The sequence below is a fragment of the Ammospiza nelsoni genome, chromosome 2 (assembly GCF_027579445.1).
Source record: "Ammospiza nelsoni isolate bAmmNel1 chromosome 2, bAmmNel1.pri, whole genome shotgun sequence".
NCBI lineage: Eukaryota > Metazoa > Chordata > Aves > Passeriformes > Passerellidae > Ammospiza > Ammospiza nelsoni.
This window is the reverse complement of record NC_080634.1, coordinates 5,550,112-5,573,418: the sequence shown is the minus strand read 5'-3', so window position 1 is coordinate 5,573,418 and position 23,307 is coordinate 5,550,112. Positions and strand designations below refer to the sequence as shown.

At 47.0% G+C, this 23,307-nt stretch overlaps 1 protein-coding gene across 1 annotated transcript in view; it reads right to left on the bottom strand.

Moving 5' to 3' along the window:
* Positions 1-182: 182 nt before the first annotated feature.
* The window catches only part of BCL9 (BCL9 transcription coactivator), a 31,251-nt gene continuing 8,126 nt past the window's right edge, over positions 183-23,307 (bottom strand). The window contains exons 2-9 of the mRNA XM_059466951.1: positions 14,756-14,838; positions 11,517-11,825; positions 9,645-9,961; positions 8,558-8,747; positions 7,988-8,087; positions 5,341-7,570; positions 3,419-3,679; positions 183-2,377 (exon numbers count right to left, since the gene is read on the bottom strand). Coding sequence (XP_059322934.1) covers positions 1,260-2,377; positions 3,419-3,679; positions 5,341-7,570; positions 7,988-8,087; positions 8,558-8,747; positions 9,645-9,961; positions 11,517-11,569 — 4,269 coding nt within the window. The 5' untranslated portion in view covers positions 11,570-11,825; positions 14,756-14,838 and the 3' untranslated portion in view covers positions 183-1,259. The remainder of the gene's footprint in view (positions 2,378-3,418; positions 3,680-5,340; positions 7,571-7,987; positions 8,088-8,557; positions 8,748-9,644; positions 9,962-11,516; positions 11,826-14,755; positions 14,839-23,307) is intronic.

The following is a 23,307-nucleotide window of genomic DNA, read 5'->3' as shown; positions in this document are numbered from 1 at the left end:
TCAGGATTAAGTTAACAGAATTGCCTCAAAAGGAGAACACAGCTGCCTATTGACCAGACTTTTAGGAGCTGTCAAAATTTAGCCCACCTGGCCTCTAGACTGGCTGTGATCACAAGGAAGAGCATCTGGCCAGCTGATTGATCTAGACAGAAACAACTGGACTGGATAAAGGAGACAGTTCATTTTTGTAAGAAACAATATATTTTATTTTTCTGACACCACAGCCCTGGCGAGTGGTTTTGTACCAAATTTAATGGAGGTTACACAGAACGTTTTACGCTGGGGAGGAAAAAAAAATAACCACAAAAAAAAATCCTGGATAACTTTTAGTGTCTGTTCCACTCCCACATTAATAAAATCACTTGGGGTTTCTAAGAAAAGGAGAATAGGAAACAGTGAGAGAGACTACTGTAGGATGTAACAGTGTCCAAGTCCAGCCCCTTCCTAAAAGTGGGAAGAGTCCCCACGTGAGGAGAGGCTCTCCTAGATTTACTCCCCAAAATAACACAATGTATTGCAGCTGCCATAGGAGGAGACAGAAGGGGACGGAGAGAGAGAGAAGCCTATTTAATAAAGAGTGGGAGGGAGAGACAGAAGGTGCTGGACAGCACGCCATAATTTGAAAAATATGTCCTTAACTTATTATTTATTTCTTTTAAAAGATTCCCCTCACTGAACTTAAGTTCCTTTTTGTGCTTTTCATTAATACTCTGCTCTGAGGTCGTAGTTTGGTTTTTCTATACATTGGAGTTGAAGGAAAATAGTCCGAAGTTCTGAAGATGGATTCTCCACCTAAAGTAAACAGCCTAGAATCCCATTCTCCTCTCACCCCAAAGACTAAAGTCTCTGCTAAAATCCCTTTTACAATATAGTACAGTACACAAAAAACCCCAAAAATAACCGAGAGTCCTGGGAGAAGCCAGTCCGAAGGACGTAAACATACAGAGAATGGTGCAACTTGTGACAAATGGCAATTCTCAAAATACAGCTACAGATTCTCAAAGCAGGTGCCGTCACGGGATACCCAAGTCCACAAAAATAATTTTTAAAAAATAAATCTTAAAAAAAAAACAACCTGTTAAAATGAATTTTTTTTTTTTTTCAGGTAATTCCATACATTCGAGATTTCCCAAAGCATCCTCTGGTCTCTTTTCACCTATTGCATGGCCAAACTGTACTCCTGAAGCTCCCAAAAAAGCCCTCAGGACTTGGAATCTCATCTTGACAAGGATCAGAACATCCAGTCTTATGGTAGCAGCTTAAAACATCATGTTCCCTGGGTTTCCAGGGCCTTGGCTAAATCCTCCCATGCCAACATCAGCAGCCATACCTCGGGGCCTCATCTGGGGGGGAATCATGATGTTTTGTTGGGGTCCCATCATGCCCTGCATCGACATCATCATGCCGGGCGACCCCACGGGGCCCGGGTGGCTGTAGAGCCCGGCGGGGGCTCGGTCCTTGCCCGGGATCATGCCCACGGCGGCCACGGGGTTGCTCATGAGCGCGGGCTGGCCGGGCATGGCGGGCTGTGCTGGTGACATCATGCGGTGGTGCGGCCCCATCATGCCCTGCTGCAGGAAGGCCGGCGGCCTCATCGGGTTGTGACCGGGCATGGACGGAGCCGTGCCCAGGGGGATATCCGGAGTTCCCACCGGCCCGGGGCCCCCCATGCCGGGCAATGTTAGTCCCATCCTCGGGGTCTGCTCTCCTATCATCCCCTGCATGTGGGAGAAGCCAGGCCCGGGACCCTGCGGCTGCTTGCGGCCCGGCACCTCCCCGCGAGGGAAATACTGTAGTGTCTGGCTGGGCTTCTCGGACGGGATAATCCTGGACAGGTCAAACTCGGGTATTCCCGTGGCTCCGGGACGGATCACCTCCTGCAGCTCTGGATCGGTGAAAACCGAAGGCATGTTGTTTCCGAGAACAGTGAAGGATTCTGGACCGCCAGGGCCTCCAGTCTTGCAAAGTGCTGGATCTGTCGAACTTTGGGGCAGGTTGGTAGGACGCCCCAGAGGTCCTTCTCCGTGGAAGCCCATTCCTGCTGGGAAGTTGCCCTGTCCACCGCTGGGCCCGTTGTGTGGAAATGGCACCTGCTGTGGAGGGGACTGTACGGGAGCGAACCCCTGTGGGAAGCCCAGGCGTCCTTGAGGTACCATTGGAGACTCCTGGGAGCCATGCCCCATCATTGGGTTGTGTGACATCAGGCCAGGTCCCACGGGGACCCCGTGAGGAGGTATATTGGGTCCCATAGCATTTGGAGAGGGCATCTGGTTGTTATGGGAAAGAGGCTGGGTCATTCCCATTGGGCTAAGGGTTGGCATTGGACCCACTGGGTTTGGACCTGAAATTCGAGGATTCTGAGAATTAATGCCCATTCCTAGGGAAGAAACAAGGAATCACATTTAGACAACAACCAGCAATAATCAATAAAGCCGTCAGAGAGCTTTCTGCAAGGTTACCAAGTCTGCACACACACAAAAAAAACAGTGCTAGTGAAAAACCATCAGCAGTGGCTTTGAAAATTGTTAGTTTGACCAGAAATTCGATGCCACTCAAACAGCTACTTCCCTAAGCTTGTCACTGCCCTATCAGTGACAAAAGCCTGCTCCATAAGTAGGATTTCAATCCAAACCATACTTTTACTACCTCCCTGGCAGTCTGGATGACACAGGCAGTAGCAAACATGTCTGTGACCGATTATCAGCATATGGACACTTGTCCACTGGGAAGCGACCAGAACTCCTTTCAAAACTCAGCAGTGATAAGTCAGGTAACCTTCATAAGACTAAGAGGCACTGATCAATGAGGTTAATGAGTTACCATCATGAACTTATGCAATTAGCCAGATTTCCCCAGATATATTCTGCCATTACTGTGTGAAACACACTGCAAAGCTACAGGTAAACTCATCAAGAATTCATTACCAATTGCCACTCTCTTGAAACATCCACTCATCCCCTTTTTCAATATTAATTCAATAGGGTGGAGGTGCTACAGCCTACTTTTATGTTTTTGATGATTCAGTGTCCAAACAAGCCCCTCAAAAACAGTGAAGCTTCTATGGCACTGCCTCAAGACAGGAGAGGTAAAGTCTCCTCTGGATAACACATTGTAGGTCCGACCCTTAATCCCATGAGCAGCCTTCATTCACACAAACAATTCCAGTCTGCCTGAGGGACAATCTCTCCCACACACAAGTGCTTTCCATGTTAGACACCTTCTGAAGATGGCACACTTTCTGGACAGAAAAAAACAGTTGCAAGGAGAATTTCCATCTCAGAGAACTGTAAATGTTTCCTCAAAAACAACCCATGGCTACATATTCCTCAAGTTTTTTCCCATCTCACTGTCTTCATTTGATGAGATTTCCATGAAATCACCCTGATGCCTTGTGCTTATGTGCCTTTGATTTTCTTACCTGGTACACTGTTCATAGGTGGCAAGTTTGGGGAGCGCGCTGGAGGGGAGTCGTCATCCGAGCTGGCCACAGTTTTGATGGCATCATGATAGAGCGGCGTAGAGCTGGGCATGGCAAATTTGGACATCCTGGACATCATAATGGAGAGGGGATTCTGGGACAGGGTTGGCTCTGGAGGCATTGTGTAAGGACTGCTAGAGGGAAGATTTCCAGGGAGAGTCGCAGGAGCAGACTGGCTGACTGTGGAAGGAGGTGGACCACCTTAGGAAAAAAAAGAAAAGAAAAAGAGAATTATTTTAAATTTTTCTCCTTCTTACTGTTTTCCTTAAATCAAACTCTTTTCCCTTAGAAATCTCAAAACCTAGGAATCTTTCTTATTGCAAGACTTGACATGACTAATACAGTCAATGATTATGAAAGGTAACCAGAAAAATAAGCCTATTGGTCAAGTTGATTAATCTGTTATTCTACTGCATAACGTTTCTAACTAGAACTACCTTGAGCCTCCACAAATCCACATGAAGAATTACCAGTTTAGTCTGAAAATCTTACTATTCAATTTTCATACACTGAAGACAGACTTAGGTACCAGAGCTAACTATAAAAACCAAAACCTAAAATGAAAAAAGACACAGGCAGCACAAGGCAAGCTGTAGCAGATATTATGCTGAGACATGCAAGCACATTTGTGACAAGCTGCATCAGGAGCTACAAGTAAAACTCCCTGTTTACATTGCATTTCTTGTTTCATATATAGAGATATTAGCTGCTTATTCCAGTGAAAGAAAGATTCTCTGCACCTATTAGCTTAATGTCATCCTTTCCTCTCACAAAACTAGAAATAACTTAACTATACTTCCAATCTCCTTTGTTCTTCACTGATGAATTTTACACCACCCAGACCAATGTGCAGACGCTAAACTGAAGCTGCACTCTCACTGAAAATTCACTGCACGTTCCTCAGCCCCTCCCAACCAAAAGAGGAAATGAGAATAGAGAATACAAAAAAACTGCAATGCCAAAAGATCCATGGTTTGGAAGAGCTGCATGTCAAAGCATTCATTAAGCACTAAGTAAGGCACAGACTGAAGCACTTTGGTGCCCTCCCGAGCCGCCGACCCCACAGGCACGTCCCGGTCCCGGTCCCCGCCGTTACCCGCGGCAGCACTAGAGGGCAACGTGGGCAAAGGGCTCCACTTTCCCAGCCAGGAGAATTTCCCGGGCGGGAAGGCTGCCCAGCCCAGGCTGCTCTGGAAGCCTGGACTGAAGGGCGGGTGAGCTTTGAGAAGGTGAGTGCAGAGGTGTGCTAGCAGCGGGACCCCGAAGTCCCGGGCACAGCACGGCTCAGCATGTAACCAAATGTTATGTACAGCAGTGGTTAGATCACTCCAAAAAGCTTGAAGTCTGAGTAACTGAATCACAACTTCCTGTCTGCAATGTAAACCTACCAATGACCAACCATTCCTGACTGTGTCTAGATACACAGCTGGTTAAGTGCTCTGCATGTTTTTGTAGGAACCTTTTATACCACAGTGCTTTAATAACATCAAGAGGATCTTCTCCATTGAGATACAATGACTATGAGCTATGGAAGAACATCACAAGACCCTTCCAAGGAGAGATTTCCCCCATCAATTCTCCATATCTTTTCACACCTCTTAACCCCATCCTTTTGCTTTTACATCCTCAGAGTGATCAGCCCTGAGCTCAACACATGGGAGGCAGGGTGCAAACCCACAAATACAACAGGAAGAGGAGAAGCCCTCACCCACCAAACCCTCAGCACAGCCCCCCTCAAATAGGGAAAGGGCCATCCAGCTCTTAACCTGCTGCAGGAGCCCTCCTCCCTCCCTTTGCTGCACATCTTGGATGACCCAACACGAACCAAAGCACCAAGTCTGGCTAGCAGAGGCAGCACTCACCCGACTCCACGTTCCCCAGCATGGCTGGAGAAGACATGGTTAGAGACGCCTTGTGGTTCGGGGGAATGCCAGGGCTCTGCAAAGGAGGCTTTGGAGATGAAGTCCATCCAGGAGAAGGTGCGGGGAGAGACGGAGACTTGAGGTGGACAGGAGAGGCAGCAGCAGACCCCAAGACAGGGGGGGATTTAATGGAGGCAGCAGCAGCTACGGCAGTGGGGCCCGCGAGCATTCCTGCCAGCTGGGAGGGCGTCTGAGGGGACTTGAGGTTCCCCGAGGGAGACCCCATCATGGGAGACTGGACCTGGCGCATGGTGGGGGACTTGAGGGGGTTGATTCCCGGCGAGTGCACCTGGCCAGCCGCAGAGATATCCAAGGGCTTGCGGCCGAGGCTGCGCTGTGCAGGGGGAGCAGTGTTGAGGCTATTCGGGTTACTGGTGGGATTGAGAGGTAGTGGCGGCATGTGGCTGAGCCGGTTGTTAGTCCTTTGGTCAGGCCCCATCTGTTCTCTGAGATTCCGCAGGCCGACTCCCGGGCCCTGAGACATGGGAAGGAAAGGCCTGGGACCCATGCCATACTCCTGCTGCGGGTGCTCCCCAAACGGCAGCGGCACCATCTTCTGCTGAGAGGAGAGCATCTCCGACACGCCGGGGCGCAGCTTCATCATCTCTTCCGGCCCGACTCCTGCCTCCCTCAGCTTCTGAGGGACCAGGGGTGGGTTGGAGCCCATGCTGACATTCATGCCCATGTCCCCCTTCATGCTGCCAGGGCCCATCCCAAACTCCAGCTCCCTGCTAGAAGCCATTTGTGGGGGCATTCCTTTTGGGAAGTCCCCCCTCGACGGGCTCATCGGTCCTTCTACCGGCATGCGAGGGAAGATGGGGTTGTTCCCAGGCTCCATGTGTCTCTGGGAGGGCATCATTCTGTTGATCTCCATGCCGGGCCTGATGCCTTCCATGTTCAGACCAGGAGGAAGGCCCATCTGTTTCTCAGCCAGCTGCTGCTGATAGAGCTCTTCAGGCAGGCCCTGCGGATTGGGGAACCGTTCCCCTCGGCCAGGGCCACTGAAGACACCCTGACCAGGAGGGAAGTTTCGCCCATCTGGGATTTTTGGCACATCATCTGGCCAACTAACTCCTGAAAGCCCGGGCCGTGAGGCGGGATTTGGGACATTGGGGCCTTCCATGTCAGGATTCATCATTCCTGCAAAACCAGGCAGGCGCATCTGGCTCCCGGGCACGTTGGGATGAGGGGCCATGCCCCTGGGGGGCAGAGAGTGGGACATGTTCATGCCTTCAGGGAAGGGCTCTGGACCCCCAGGTCCCCAGCCCTCACCAGGGGTCATCTGGTAGGGAGGGGGAGGACCTCGGACCACCCCACGAGGCCCGTGCTGGTGGACCATCATGTCCTGCAGGGAACACTGCTGCACAACCACCTGCTCTTGCTTCCTTCTCTTCTCCTCATAAAACTCCTGCTGCAGCTTGAGCCAGGCCACCTGCTCAGGAGTCATGTGGTCCAGGTGGTCTGGGCCTATGGCTCCTGACTGGGAGTTCATTGGTGGTGGCCCCATTTCATCTGGGGAAAAAGGCATGTCCCTGTGTCCTTGAGGGCCAAACGGAGCCCCTCCATCTGTCCGAGACCCCGACCCTTTGCCTAAACTTTGGGATTGAGCCATCATAGCCTGTATCGGCCCTTCAGGTTTCTTTTGGGGACCATCTAGCACCCCAGCATTTGGGGGTGGCCCCCCACTCTGCCCTCCTGCAAACTCCTTCTCATCAGGGAAGAGCATGCGCTGGATGTCCCTCAGGGTCTGCAACGAGCGTTCCCGGTGCTCCAGCTGCTCCTGGGACAGTCCATCGGGGTTCTCACCCAAACTGGATGGGTCCCCACCAGACCCCTGCTGGGGAGGGCCTTTGGGGTCTGCAGCAGAGCTATTGCTACCTTGGGAAACTGGGCTAACCGCTCGATTATTGGGGGTTGAACTCTGCCCAAATCCTTCTGTCTGCAACGGGGTAGAGTTGGCAGGGCTGCCCACAGACATCACTTTGCTTTCCACACTGGGACTGTCCTGATCTATGGGACATGGGGGGCCGGTGGGTTTGGATACTGGCGCTGACACGGGCGGAGTCGGCTGCATTTTGGCGTTCTGGGGAGGGTTCTGGTCCTGGGCAGCGGGGGGCTGGGGCTGTGGCAGGGCCTTGGGTTCAGTCCGAAGTGCAGTGATCTGAGGATTCTGCAAGAGAAAGCCACACTCAGTCACTTGCTCTTCTTCCAGCCATGCCACATAATCAGCAGTGCAAACAAAACACCCAATCTCAATCTCACCAGCCCAGAATTTGCCTTCATGCAGCAATTACACAGCAGCCTCTTGGCAATGCACAAACCTACTTTGCTCAAGGCATTACTGCAGGGACCCCTTTTGTCTGTGCTAGTTCTGCATGACCTACAGGTTGGAAATACACTACCAAAATATTGCAAGACTCTAACTCTTCTTTGGATGACCCAAGACATTTATTTGCAGACAGTCTGAATGACAACTGTCTGTCTTGCTAAAACTTATTTCAGAGTGTAAATAATCATCCATCTCTCTGAACCACACACAGGCACATTTAGAATTTCCCCTCCTCACCCCCATGCAGGTATTCCCTACCAAGGGTACAGTGTTTCGTTCCGCCTTGCTGTTTGAGATGTTCTGGATATGAAAGGACACGATGGTTTCCACCTGTCCCTTCAGCACAGCTTCTGCAGCCCTGCAAAGACAGACAGGCAGATGCACACATCCAGTTGAAACCAAGAATCAATTTTTCTTAACTGGCCTCCTTTCTATCTTTCAGCTAGCAAAAGGGAGAAAGATTTAGCCACATATATTTCACTCTAGATGAGTAGCAAAAGAAAAATGCTTACGTCTACAAACTTATCAGCATTCAGGGTTCATGTCTCAGTTTAAGCCATCCTGGCTTCTATTCATTGCATGGATTGCAAAACAATATCCACCACTATTTGCCAAAAAAAATTATATACCCATACCTCAGAGAATGAAACAATTACTTCTCAGAGCAAAGAAGGCAGGGATATGGTCCACTCCAACCTCTTCAGCATCCCCAAAACAAGTAAGGACTTTTTGCTACTTGATGCAGAAAGTGCCCTTGATAATCTCTTAAAAGATGAGCACAAATGCAATTCCTGCTCTCAGAAGACATTCAAGCAGCTACCTACTTACTTGTTGGCCATCTCAGTAGAAAAGACGTAAACCACTTTGGATGGAGTCTTCTGCCCACTTGCTGGCTCCAAAGTGGCAGTCAGACCATGGGAAGGTGTGGAAGACCTTGGGGCTGAAGCATTTGAAGGAGTCATGGAGTGTGGTGTGTGCTGAGACTCCTGGGACTTCACATGATCAGCAGAATTGCAGTCTGGAAAGGGACAAAGGGGAAAAGAAGGGAATCACTATTTTGGGATCTCTTTGCAAATCAATTCTGGAAAATGATCAGAGCTTTTTCTCTGCTGAAATTTCCTGCTTCTTCCTCAAGCATCACTGAAGGCAATTCTTCTATTACACCACATGTGTTTCCTCTAAAGCCTTGGTGTACTTCAAGCAACACTGGGAGAAAGCTCCTCTTGTGTTCCTTTCCAACGAAAGTGGCAGTTCTCACAATCGATCTCTTTGAATTCTCTAATGACCACATAAAAAAGCAGGAAAACTACACTTTTATGTAGGAACAAACATAAATATATCTGCCTCAGGAAAACACTCCTGCAAAACCTGAATTTTTCTTTTGCTCATCCACCTTAGCTAGGTGACCTAGCAAAGATGGACAAGTGAACATGTGGTCAGGTTTTGCACTGCCTCACAGAGGCAATGCTGGAGCCAGGAACAGAAATCCCAGCTCTCTGGCTTGTGTTACCAGTCAGGGTGCTATGGGTTATGTATCTATGCTGACAAAACAGACCTGCATATTGTTAAAAGCCCAGTTACAACAGAACAGTTCCTGAAAGGCCAAAGGCCAGAAGGAGACCAACAGGTTGCATTTGTACTTATAAATCCTCTGGGGGAGTTTAAGAGTTACAAAGGAACTTTCCCACCAGAGTCAGTTCTGGGCTCTAACCGAGCGTGAACAAGACATTTACCAATGCCAGCTATGACAACCTCTCCTCTTTGCCTGCTTTCAAGACCTTTAGATTTCACTGGCTGGAACTTTGAGAACCCCAGACAAACAAAATGTCTCACTAATACTTGCAGAGCAATTCTCCATCTCATAGAGGACTCAGATTGATTGTCTGCACTTGCACATGAACCCTAGCACACGTACCTTTGATTTCTGGGTCATCATTAGGAGTCCCAGCTTCCCTCTGTTCAAAGGAGTCTGCTGAAATGCTCCTCTCTCTCTTCCCCTTCCCCTTGGCACCATTTCCAGCCCCATTCTTCAGCCCCATACTCCCACCCGGGCCCGGGAGCACTTTGGGGGTGTGACCTCCACTTTTGGGGTCACAGGGAGAGGGCTGGGATTGGCTGGTGGAGCCCCCTTGTTTGCCTTGGTTGGAAAATTTGGAATCCAGCTGAGGGTTGCCAGACGGGGACATCACTGTAGGGGGACGGACCATCACCTCCTGCTTTGATTTGGGGCTACTGGGGAGAGAGAAAAAAAAAAGAAAGAAAAGGAAAAAGTGACAAATCACACCATTGATTCATTCAGCCCTGTAGGAACAGATTAGAGTGAAGCAGAAACAACCACTGTCGCCTTTACAAGCTAAGACAATTGCTGACAAATAAAAAATGCCTGCAAGCTTAGAGTCATGCAGGTGCTTTTTTGAACATGCCCTGAAAGGGTTATTATCCAAGATGGAATCTCATTGCTCAAGAAGGCACCAGGGCAAACCACAGACCTGCCAGATCCCAGAAACTGCTGTCACATGAGGACCCACCTCTGGCACTTCTGTCAATAAAGACAACGGTTTCTATGTGCACAGAGAAGCACCTCACACCAAGACCAGCTCAGAGTAAACAAACAAGGCACTATAAAGTTGCCCTCACCATTCTCCTGGACCCCAACTACACTGCAGCTCTCATCAGCAGACCCCCCCCAACCCATCCCTTGCACCTCCCTATCCAGTTCTACAGGGAGCACAAGGAAAACCCAGCATTGCTGCAGCATTCGTCATCCACCGGGGCGAGCTGCCAGAGAAACACAAACCTCTGACCGTGAAAACAATTAAACCAGCTACAACCTGCCCCTGAATCAGGAAAGTGAAGGATACCATCTCCAAGCACACTCCTGCAAAATGGGGCAGATGAATCCTCCTCAGTTTGCCAAAGGAGACTCAGAGTCTTTCATTCCTCTTCCATCCAGCAAATTGCATCCTAAAACTCTTTTGCTCCTCTGCAGGTATTAGGCACCCCTTCCCTCCTCACCCTCCATTGCTACTGGATCTTCTGCATTGTGTTTTAGCATCATCACTATCACTTCCAACAGGCATCCTCCTCCTAGCATCCTCACTGTGGGACTCACACAAGCTGTTCCCTCCTCTGGACAGACATCTGACTCAGAAGCATTCCCTCTGAAACACTGTTAAGCTACAGATGACCTCTAGGAGTAAAAACTCAAACTCGAGAATGCTGTCAATCAGAACCATTCTAAGTCCCTGGACACTGCTTTGCTTTCAGATTTTTCCCTTTCCAAATTAGTGGAGAAGAAATGCTGCCCAGCTGCACTGGCAGACGACTAATGCAGAGGATCTCAGTGCTCAGCTGATCAGTTCTCCAGGCTGTTCAAGCCAATAATATGGAGAAAGCATTTTGTGTGAAAGTACAGAGAGACCTTCTGATGTCCGGCTGTCTCTCAGGAAACAGATAATTAGAAGAGGAGGAAAGGGAAAAAAAAACCAAGGTAGAAACAGCAGGTTTATTCTCCTGCTGCCTATCCAGGCACCTGGTAGAAGGGAGGAGAGCACAAGGAACAGAAAACCCATGCCTCCTGGGTTTACAGCTTTCAGCTCATCCTGAGCCTTGCAAACATGGAGACCACCAGCACTGTGCAGCCACTGCTCAGGTACTCAGCAGGCTGATGGGAGCACAGAGGGACCAGGAAGCCACACTGCCACAGTCCCTGGGCTAATCCAGCAGCAGAGCAGGGACGGCAACGTGCACCAACCCACAGCAGCTGACTGCAGGCTCTTCTCCTTACCTCTGTGTGTTGCCTGACGGGGAGTTCCTCACTTTGGGGTTACTGGAATGCATTGACAGAAATCCTGAGCTCACAGTCTCACACACACGCAGATGGGCTCTCGTCAAGTTCCTCTGGGGAGCGTGTGCCGCCAGAGGCAGCGTCGAAGCGCTTCCTGCCACCCGCTCCTCTCAGTGCTGGCTGCCTGCTTGCCTTTTTCCTCTTTGCTCCTCGCTGCTTTTGCACTGGGCACTTCCCTCCTGCAGCTCCAGCATTCTCTAGATGCGTGCCTCCTGCTGCCCAGGGGAAGTCTCGCATCTCCAGGGCACACTGCAAAGCACCCCACAAGGAGAGAACAGAAAACCAATGAGGAACTTCCTAAGCAGATGTGTCTGCTGTGAAGTTATGCATGGCACTTCTTCCCCCATTCCCAAGAAGACAGATGTGTATTTCAGACCAGAGGCAGCCCAGGCTGGCCATTGAGTTTACAGGCAGTGAGGCCATCTTCCCTTTGTCCAAAGCAAATCATTCTGGAGTCAACAAAACAGGGAAGCACCTTGGATCTGAACACTACATTAAAGACACTTCAAAAGTCAGCAGGAAGCCAAAAGTACAAATCCCCAACATGACTAAGCTATCCAAAATTCCCCTGTGAATGGCCATAATCTGATATTTCTTAAGAACATAAACTCTGCTTAAATCTTTTGTCTCTTTGGTCCAATATACCCAGACACATGTTCAATGATGTGTGCTAAGCGTTACACAAAGGGAGAAAAATAAAATAAAATGCCTTCCTGACCACCTGTAAGTTACTGCTCTGTAAGATTACTCTGAAAGCATGAGGGGTTAGTCACTCATCATATCTATTAGAAAGGTCAAAAAAGCACTGGAGTAGTACCCAGCTAAATTTGCTCAGCAACACACCACACATTATTGAGGCTTTAAAAAAATGGGCACAAAAAAAGCAGCTGCTTTTTCAGCTTCTTTCTAAGAAACAATACGCATGACGTAGGCAGTAAGGCACATAAAGCTGTTTCTGGAGGTGGAAACTATTGAACATTACTATTTACATGCTCTGGGCTAAATTATTTTGGAACAAATTTCTGTCTTGTTTATGTTTCAACAAAATCTCTCCTGTTCATCTCACCTACTCAGATGCAAATCCACTTAATTTAGAATCTAACCAAGATTTATTGTTTATGTATTAAGCACTGCTAGTTAAATATTATTCAAATGTAAATATTCCCAATATTCCTTCTCAGCACCAAAGAAGTAGTTTCTTCCCACATATACCAAATGAAACAATATAAATCTTATTAGGATGGGAGTGTCTTGAATTTTATGAAGAAACTACTGTTCAAACTGCATTTCAAAACAAAAAATTGGCTCATGTGCTGATGACACCAGAGGATTAAAAGACATGGGCACTCTATGATCACCTCTGGCCAAACAGAGTTACCAGCAACTGGTAGTACTAAGCACCACGGTTTTTCAGTTCCCCAGATTGGTACAGTTGTGAAGTTGTGCTGTTGCACACGTTAGTGACTTTGTGCTGCTCTACTTTATCATGATCCACACTGCAGTAGCTGTGTGAAGTTCTGCATCACCTACAAAAATTCTCCTCCCTATCCCACATCTCCTTAATGAGTCAGAGAAGTCATCCTACTGCCTGTTCTCACCTCCACTGTGCTGCATGAACCTATTAATGTGGGGAACGTTTCTGCAGCAAATGTCTCATTTTAAAGGCCTCTTATCAGGCATAATCAGATGAACTCCAGCCTGAGCCACACACTCCAGAGCACCCACATGCCTCTCTGGGGCTATTGGCTGGTTATACCACTGATTTTGGCAACAATGTTGGAGTTACCCTATCCCTATTGCTCCTACTATCATGTTGCAATTACAGCTGGTTCTATACAGATACAGTAAAGAGGAGACAGAATCTCTTCACACATATCTAAATTGTATCATCTTTGCACGCAAATTTGGCTCCTATGTCTGTTTCATTAAAGAAAACTGTAACATTATCAACAGCACCCAACTCTGCTTTCCAAGAGATTGACACATCTGTAAAAGCCAGTGGAACTCTGTGAAACTTCTGCACCCTCACTAAAGGTGAAGGTGTGACTGAAAATACAGTGAATTCCAGGTTAAAAGAAATGAGAACAGGAGTAACAGCACAATAGTGAGCAGAGCTTGATGCTTACAGCAGGACGTAGATGCCTGCATGATGAACTTAAGTACTCTGGTTGCTTAATCCTCAGATTTTCCATTTGGATATTTATGCATTATGTTACCTTTTATTACAAGATTATCTCAAGGGTCCCAGTCTTGCACAGTGCAATGAGAAAACATGAAGAATCACAATCAACTGGCTACATGGGATCATGGGATTCCTGACATCACCAAACTTTCAAGTACTTCACCCGGGGGGGGGGGGAAGGAGAACCCTCCAATTTTTTAACGTTATTATTCTATATACACATCTTCCATATATATTAAAGTGATGTGCTGTGCAAGGGAACAGTGTTTTCCAATCTCAGTTTAAATTTATTCTTACCAGAGAGAGCTATAAAGGATACATCAATATATTCATTGGAGGAACAACAGCAACTCAACTTCCTCAGCTTCTTATTTCTGCACACGGGGAATGTACCATCTTTTATAATGTGAAATGGAATGTCTCATGATTTTTCTCAATGCACTTCTAACACACATATGCCTGGGAATCTAGGGTTCAATAATGGAAAAGCTCTAGAGAAATGTATTTCTGCAGCTGGAGTCTGCCTACCATAGCAAAGCCTGTATCATTGCTTTAAAATTAGAGGTAGGGTCAGTGACAGTGAATGGTCAAACCACTTTTCAAGACATTTTGCAAAGCTACATCCAAGGCTGTATTTTCAGGATGGCTTTAAGGTATGGTAGGCAAAGGTTGCAGAGAAATGGGATGGTTCAGCTAGCTACTCATTTTCACCATATCGGGCAAAGATCTGAATGGGAACTAACCCAAGGAGAACAACCGAAATTTCTATTCAGCTGGATTTTCCCCCTGATGTGGTTGATCATGTAACTGCATCACTATCATTACAAGCTCAGAAGAGGAGGTGAGAACAGGTGAAAATGTAGCCCCACCCCACTTGTTTGCAGCCTACAATTTGGATGGCTTTAAATTAACTCAAACTTTAACTGCATAGACAAAAGAGATGGATCTGCATTCGTGGAGATATTGTAGATGTTTGTTTTTCCAACAAGCAGCTTACCAAGACCCCTGGTGTCACGACACTGCAGTACTCATCGTGGAGGCCATGAGTTGCAAACCACTTGTCTCACAAAAAACAGTCACCTGGAAAAAGGAGAGAAAGGGTTTCACCAAAAAGAACTCACAGATAAGCTGTACACCCCTTCCATGCATTCAGCCACAGAAGCACGGAAATCAAAAGCTGCTCTGAACCACCAAGGGGAAGCCTCTGCTCAGCCTGGAAAGATTTATCAGCACCCAAGAAGCCACCATCAGACTGGAAGACTCTGAAGATCCATGCTGCCCATGGAGGGGAAATAGGGAAATAAACTCCCAAGTTTAGCCAGCTGGATTCCCATGAGCTCATCTGTGCTTAGAGAAGCTGGCACAAAGCTTGGGCATGTCATGTTCCCTTCTCTGCACCCACCTCTCTTCAAAGGCTCACCTTCCCCTCACAATGTGCCCAGCAACTCCTGCCAAACCCTTGTGCTTCATATATGCAACCTCCTCCACAGCCAGCCAATGTATAAACAGAAACATCAAATATCAGGAAAAGCCAGGCAATCATATCTAGGGGAAAACCAGGCAGGTTTTAGAAGGAGGAAGCACTATCTACTGCTCTGGCAGCTCCTACTTCACATCACTGCATACCCTCCAGGAGGAAGGGAATCCAAAGCAAGTTTAAGTGCCTGAACGTTCAGCAATACAAGGAAACACAGGCTCTGAAGAGCAGCTTACTGCTAAATTTGAGGTTAGCAAAAAAACCAGCAGTGACCTGCCAGCTTCTCCCTCACCCGCTGTGAAAACTGTAGAGGCTGCAAGACAGTGTGAATCCAGACAGCACTCACACTGTCAGGGCCAGCGTGCTACCTCAGAGCACTCTCAGCTATTTACACAGCATAGACAGCCTTGCAGTTAAAGTACAACTGCAAACTGCAATCACTACCAAAATTCTTCTGTGTAATCCCAATGCATTCTGCTGACCAGATCTCCTGACAGAAACCCAGGAGCTGGAGGCTCAACTAGTTATGCATTGTGAAAGCCTGTGCAGATTCTCTTCCCTCCAACATTCTCCAACTATTATCTCCTGCAGCTTCACCTTAATAATGTAGCAATGTGCTGCCATGCAATGCACTTCACAAAACCAACCTACAAAGCTAGTCCCAAACAATGCAGCTACATTCTCCACCCAGTCCAGCCAAATCAAACAATGAAATCATCAAGGTGATAGACCATCCTTATCTAGCCAAGTCACACCTGCAGACAGCAGCTGAAACAAACACCTATCGCAACAAGCTGCTTCATCCAGTAAAACTCACCACAGCAGCACAATCGTCCCTGAATCCAATTACCCTGTTTTATCTCCTCTCCCCTTTCCCCCACCCCACCCAGCGAAACAATACAGGCTAAGCCATGCCAGTGCCAATACTGACACACCTCTACCAGAGCAGGGACAGGAATCACATTTCCCTTGAAGAGGAAAGCCTGTGAACACCAGCACACACCAGGATGGAGGGAATCTATCACAGACATTGCTCAGAGCTCTGTTCCTTGAAACATTCAATCCCAGCCTTGCAGACCATAGCTCAGGACTGCAAGAGGGGCACCATCCATCTTTTAGCTACCCAGTTACTGCACTGTAATTCCATTCCCTTGTGTCCCATCTCTGCTGCTGACCTGCACAGCCTTAGCCCTGTCAGCACAAGGCAGTTTGCTTCACAGTGAATTTAAGGGCAAAAGGCTGACAGCACGCACACAAAGCAGCTACCACACAGTAACTAATGAGATGCAAATGCACATCTCAGTTTACCTTTCAGTAAATATTTTGACCACCCCTGTACTTCTACAAACCAGCCACCATATTACTGCACTGCAAACAGAAGGCTTAAAAAAATTCAAACTAGCTAATTCCTATTTTATGGCCTTAAGCTGAAGAAGCTTGATAGTGACAAGTGGTCAAGTACTTGGAGGTATATAGCATTATGGCTGTTCCAGCAGGAACAGCTGCAGTTATCACTGATTCACTTCAGTCTTTTCTCCCTCTTTGAGGAGGAGAATGTGGAGAGATGAAATAAAAGCATACCAAGTAGATAAAAGTATCAGACTTGTGGCCTGACTGTGACATGAAGCATTAAAGGCAAGAAACCTTTCTCTGCATACAAGAAAGAGCACACTGCTATTTTCCCCGTGGCCTTTCTGAGACTGTCAGTCTGTGCTGGACTGAGGGTGGTGAGTGCTCAAAATCAGCATGGAAAAAGAAAAGAGGCTGGAGACCTGCTGCTGCAGAAAACAAATGATAACTCTGAATGCAAGCTGAGCCTGCACCCTGAATTGTATCTGTGACAGTGGAGTGAGTAAAGAAGGAGAAAGAGTAGGATAAGGGAATGCTCAGGGAAGAACAGAAGCTTTAGAAGGAACCAAGAATAGCAGCAGCAGGAGGAATTTGAGCAACCAGTGATCCTGAGAGCCACCAGGAAGCAAACTTGTGCAAGTGCATCCACCAGTGGATTCCCTGTGTGACCTGAGAGGTGGGGCAAGGCAGTGAATCAGCCAACGCGCTCCTTCAGCACATTTCCACTGGGAAGGGCACCTCCAATTCCTCCGACCCTCATTCAACCACATGAGAGGGAGAAGAGCTGCACTGGCAAGAGGTGACTCCACTACACCCAAGAGCTACCACTGGTGTTCAGCACGTGCTGCACTTAGCAGTTTTGTTCAGCATTTGCTTATTTCACACACTTGCAGCTGAGCTGCACATTACTTTTTAATAAGCTGCTGTTTAATAAAGTGCTTGATTACACACCTCATTGAAAAGGAGAGCGACTGGCAAACAAGGAGGACATGGGCAGTGTTATTCAAAGCTTTTATTGAGCTGTCTGACTTCCTTAAGATCATGTAAAAGCAAACCAGTAAAATGACATGAATGTTCTACACCCCATACATCTCCCTCTGACACTTGAGGATAGAGGGACACAGGACAATTCAATCCCTTGAAGCAGTCCAAATTTTTAGACAGGGGCTATTAAATACACCTTTAAATCTATCTCTGCCTCCTAGCAAAAGCTGTCTTCCTCATCCTTTCCCACGAATGGATAAAGCACATGCCTGTCACACTACTGGGATTGAACCCATCATCATTCAAACCCACCATCATAGGTCTGTCAAAAATGCAACCTTGCCTTCTGCACACCAGCTCTGTACTGGAGCCAGGAAAGCAACCTCAACCAGCCTGAGCCAATCCAACTCTATCCCATCCAGCACTTGTGAAGTTATAAATAATATTTAGGAGACAAATTTCCTATTTCATCCCACAAGGTGTCCATGCGCTCACTGGCACAAAGGAGGCAGTGCTGACTGATGGCAAAGGCATGGATAAACTTATGCTTATTGAAATGCCTTTGTGCCCATCTTCTGCCAGGTCCCTCTGCCCCTTTTCATCAACAAGGGCAGAAAATACCTCAGGTACCTTCAGACAGATAACCTGGATACCTAAGGGTAGGTAGAGATAAGTTGTTCATCTAAGGTGATTAGATAGCAACTCACAGCCAGTCATCAGTTTCTAGATGGTCCTCACTTACCCCAAAACAGTGTGGACTTTGCTATGCTCATGTCATAACAATAAAAATGATACACAAAATTCTCACAGTCTCCCAGAGGATTCCATCTTAACCCCATCAGAGAAATCACTGCTATTCCAAAGTCTGCACAGGATTCTCTCTACGTTCACCGTTTTATAGCAGAAATTACTCTATCAATAAACAGAATAATCAAGAACTTGTATTAAAATAAGCTGAGGTGACACAATTGTGGGGGCTACACAATCTCCACCAGGCAGCACTGCAACCTCCACAGGGACAATACCTTCTCCTGTGGTGGTGTGTAAGCATCTCTAAATGAGTGGGTTATTGCCCACAGCTAGATCCAGCCCTGAAGCAGAGAAACACAGATTCACCTAAAATTAGCACCTTGAAGACCAATAGACACAGACAGGAAAAGGGCATGCAAGAATCTATGCCATTACATGGAGAGAAGTTCCCTTGAGGTGTTTCATTTGGTGTAAGAATTTAGGACCACAGGATAAGCATCCCAGAAACTCTAAGAATATTTAACCAGGCCCATGCAAATGCAGTACAGTGTGGTCACACAGTGCAGCTCTGCTGAGCCTACCTGTGCCTGCCCATCCACACCTCTCAAATAAGACAGCACAGACACCCTTCCTCCCATACTGCCTCCCAGCCCCTGTCACCACAGATGGGGACCTTTCCCAAAGAACAAATCTCTCCTGAAGTCCATTCAAAACAAAGGCCACAGAAAATCCAACGTTTTGCTCTACATCCTTAAAACATGCAGTGAAGACAATCACTGACAGAGCACAGTACAAACTCAGAGGCTCAGAGAATTAAGTGTTTTATGAGTTTCTCATGTCACTATCCCCTTTTCTGAGAAAATGGTATCTCTAGCAACTATTCTCTTCCTTCTGAGAAGTACATGGATAACCAACAGTAGCCATGATATAAAGGCTGTATAAGTAATCACTCTTTTTAGGTACTTTTAAAAAATCATTCTAAAACAGTCTTTTGCAACAGACATGTTGCCCGCTACTCTCACAAGCGCAACTTTCAAGAGTTGTGAATAACACTAACACTTCTTGTCAAACAGACAACTCCATGTCCGTTAAACTTTATTTTTAATGTATTTAACAACATTTCAGTGCATTATTAATCAACAGGGATGCATGGCTGTCCTAGACAGCTTCTGACTCTGTAAAACTCCTTCTCCAAGGACACTAAGGGATGCTGGTGATCAAATTCAAGGTGTACACAGATAAACACTGAGAGCTTTTCAATTTCCCATCTGCTATTATGTAAAAAAAACTTGAACTACTTGGTTCACTTGGGACTGGAACAAGCTCTTGGCAGATTCTGACACAGTTCCAGAAATCAGTCTGGGGAAAAAGCCAAAAGAAAAATTCTTTAAAAAAACCCCTCCAAGCCTAAGCTCCAGCTATCTGCTTCTGCAGAGGAACATGATGAGCACTTCCCCTCAGTGTTCCTGCCATTTCAGCAGCAGCAGTGGCACTGGCAGGTGCGGGCCGGCCGGGGCGTCGCGGCCGCCGTCGCGCTCCCCGTCACGACATGGCGCTGACCTCAGCTCAGCCTGGCACAGCTGCCAACATCACTGCAGCTCCACCTCTGTTAGCAGGGCAGGGAGCAGCCAATGTGCTTTACAAGTGCAGTTTGGAGCAGCCCATGTGCTTTACAAGTGCAGTTTGGAGCAGCCCATGTGCTTTACAAGTGCAGTTTGGAGCTCCCTGCGTGCCGGGCTGCCATGGAGTGCCAGCTATTGTACACACCGATAAAGATCAAAAGCTCCAGCAATAAGGGATCTTTCAAGAAACATTTTAACAGTGTTTCCCTAATATATGACAGGCTTCTGCAGCTTTCCATGTCATGTTAGCAGTTAACAGCACTGCATGCAGGAGTCCAGTGGGTAATGAGAGTTCTCTATGGCCTGCTTTCATAGCTTTGGCTTCTGTCAAAACTTCATTTACTTTTCAGGAGTTAGGAGAAGCTACAAGCAATCTCCTTCCTCTTACTTCTGAGTTTATTTTTTGAAAAATTTAAATAAGGACATCAGCATGAACAACCACAGGTAAAAGACACCTGTGTCAAACTTGCCAGCAAGACATTCTCTAGAAACTAATCTGTTGAAAGGGGCTGGGGGAAAATATGCTGAAATACTGGATGGGGAGACAGGACAAAGGATACAACACTTTGCTCTTCTACAAGTATTAACACCACACTGCTTAAACAAAAGGCTCGGGAGAAACAAGTCACTAATCAGCTCAGCACAGAAAAAACCCAAGTGTTTTTCCTTCCCTTTCAGCATCCCTTCAACAGGCTCCCAGAATGAAAGATAAGAAGCAATCCTCAGGCGTAGCTCCCTGGGCTGCAATCTTGTCAGTTCTCATAAGCTAAGTGGGGCTGGGATGGGTCAGTACAGGACAGAGCTCCTGTGAGAAAAGCCCAGGGCTACAGCAAGCAGTAATTCCCCACTGTGCTGCAAGGGGACATGACACAGACACCAGCTGGAATTGCTGGGGGTGAGCCATACACCTACCTTCCTTCATGGGAACCTTCACCTTTACAGCTCTGCTCTCTCTCCTCCCAAATGAGCTCTTGGCCAAGGCCCCCCTGAGCATCACCACCTCGCAGCAGTGCCTGCCAGACCAGTTTTCGCTCAGGACTGTCACCAGCAGCTCAGCTCCTCTGCACGAGCCCTCCTGCTGCTCCCAGGCACCTGGGGAGCTCAACACCACGAACCCGGCGTGCCCATGGGAGCAGCGCTGAAGAGCTACTACACCCCTGCAGCTCACTGCTGGGTGAAATGTGTGCCAGGGTGTGCTTGTTGTCCCTGGAGCACTGAACCCCTCATTCTCTTGCTTTTAGACCCACATTAGGCATGTGAGAGGCTGCATGACCCTCAGTGACACGGTGCAGTGATTCCACACTGGCTTCCCTGCTATTAAATGCAGGATCCTCCACACAGCAATGACTCTTCTAAGGAGTAAGGCACTTCAAAGAACTCCAGCAAGCAAAAACTGCATGTACACAGTACTCCACGATGCTACATGATTATATCAAAGCTGCTGGGATGAAAAACTGACATTTGATAAATAACATGAGGTCACCTCAAAGATCTCAGAACACTGCATGTAAAAATGTTATTTTGACAAGAAATTAAGCAATTGTATAATCAGGTCTATTATCAAATCTACTGCTTTGACACGATCTTCTAAAAGTACGAGGAGCATGCAACTCCAATTGCTGCAGGATCCTCCCTCACTCAACACAAGATGTAGGCATTTAATATTCCTCTAGTTAGCCACGCATGTACAGCACAGCCTAACGCACTTCAAAGTATTTACTGTGCTCTGTAAACACAGCGCTACTTTCAAAGCCTCATGGCTGTCAAATCAAAGCTGCCTTTCACTAAAGCATTCAGAAGCATTTCTGCTGGATGGTGGCTATTTGCCTGACAGTTTCAACCTTCTATCCCCCAACCACAAGAAGGTTAAATATTTTTTTATATATGCATATATATATAAAATTATTATTTTCAAGAGGCAGAAGAAAGTGTTTTCTTGCTAACGAGCTGTCAAATCATTTTGACCTGAAGTTTACTTTTTTTTCCCTCATACATACATATAAAATGCGGTGGAAAGCTTCCACCATCATAAGTTCTGAAAAGAATTTCTCCATACATACTGTCCATTGTACCAGCTGTCTCTGCTGAGGCTGGGGCTGCTCACCTCAACAGGCTACAACTTGGTTTTATATTACACTGCAAATACATTTCTAATCAATCCTCAAACAAATCCAGATTGGTACATAGATAGAACATTGCCATTTCTCAGGCAGTGGAACAGTGATATCACGACACCTGAAGAAGTCAGTTTAGTAAAATGCAGAAAGCAGAGCTCTGAGCAACCTAAAAAATGCTCTGCACTGCTTGATCTTACCCAGTGTTTTTATCAGTGAGCCACTAAACCAGAATTTTTGTTCAGGTCTTCACAACTCTGTACACACTGCAAAGGTGGCAAAGATAGCTTGACACAACATACACAGGCAGACTCAGAGACTTAAAGCAATTTGTAGAGCGTAAGTAACGTGGTCGAGTAGATAAATCACAGGCACGTTCAGAGCCGAGCTCTGTTATCAAGTTTGCCACCAAATCCAGGCAATCCTGGCTTTAAAAGAGCCCATGGGCCCCAGCCACCCCACTGATAAGGTAAAACAGATTCTGCACCCTTTGTTCAGAAGGCACAGGGGACAACCACAGGCACTCTGAGACCATCAGTGACAAGGTGGGTCAGAGACTTAAAGCTCTCTTGCTCTGCTACTATGCAGACAGAGCCTCACCAGGAGGAAAAACACAGCAGCACTGCTTTCTTTAGAGGCCAAACAGCCATGAAAACAAGACAGCTCAGAGTAATTGCCAGTGCTAGGAGCTCACCAGGCAGCTGTGTGGCTATCTGTGCCTGAACAACTGCTCTGGAACCCAATACAGAAAACAGCAAGCTCTCCCTCCATTCCATATGCAGCTGAATTGTTGTGTGTGTCATCCACTCTTTATGCCACTGACTGTACCACTAAGGAGCACCTAAAACCAGCACTGTTTTCAAGACTGCAGCACCCAATTTTCAGTGAAACCTCAGAGGACATTGCTCCATCCTTCTTTGTTGAAAGAAATCATGTCAGTGGTAAAAGGCACTTCTTCCTTCCTTCAAAAGGATTTCATTGATTCTGCCTAGGCTTTATAAAACAAACCTTCTAGCTCCCCTGCTCACTTCCCCTCCCTATTCCACAAGCATCTTCTTGGAGGCCAAACAAGGAAAACCCCACTTCTGCTTTCAAGTCTGTCTGAAAAGAAAGGGATCTCTCTAAAGAGAGAACATTCATTCTTCGGATATAGGTAACTGCAATTTCATAACAGTATTTAAAATAAATTCAATTAGTGTTGTCGAAGTAGATCAAACCAGAGTGCTCAGATTCAAACTCTGCAAAAGAATAT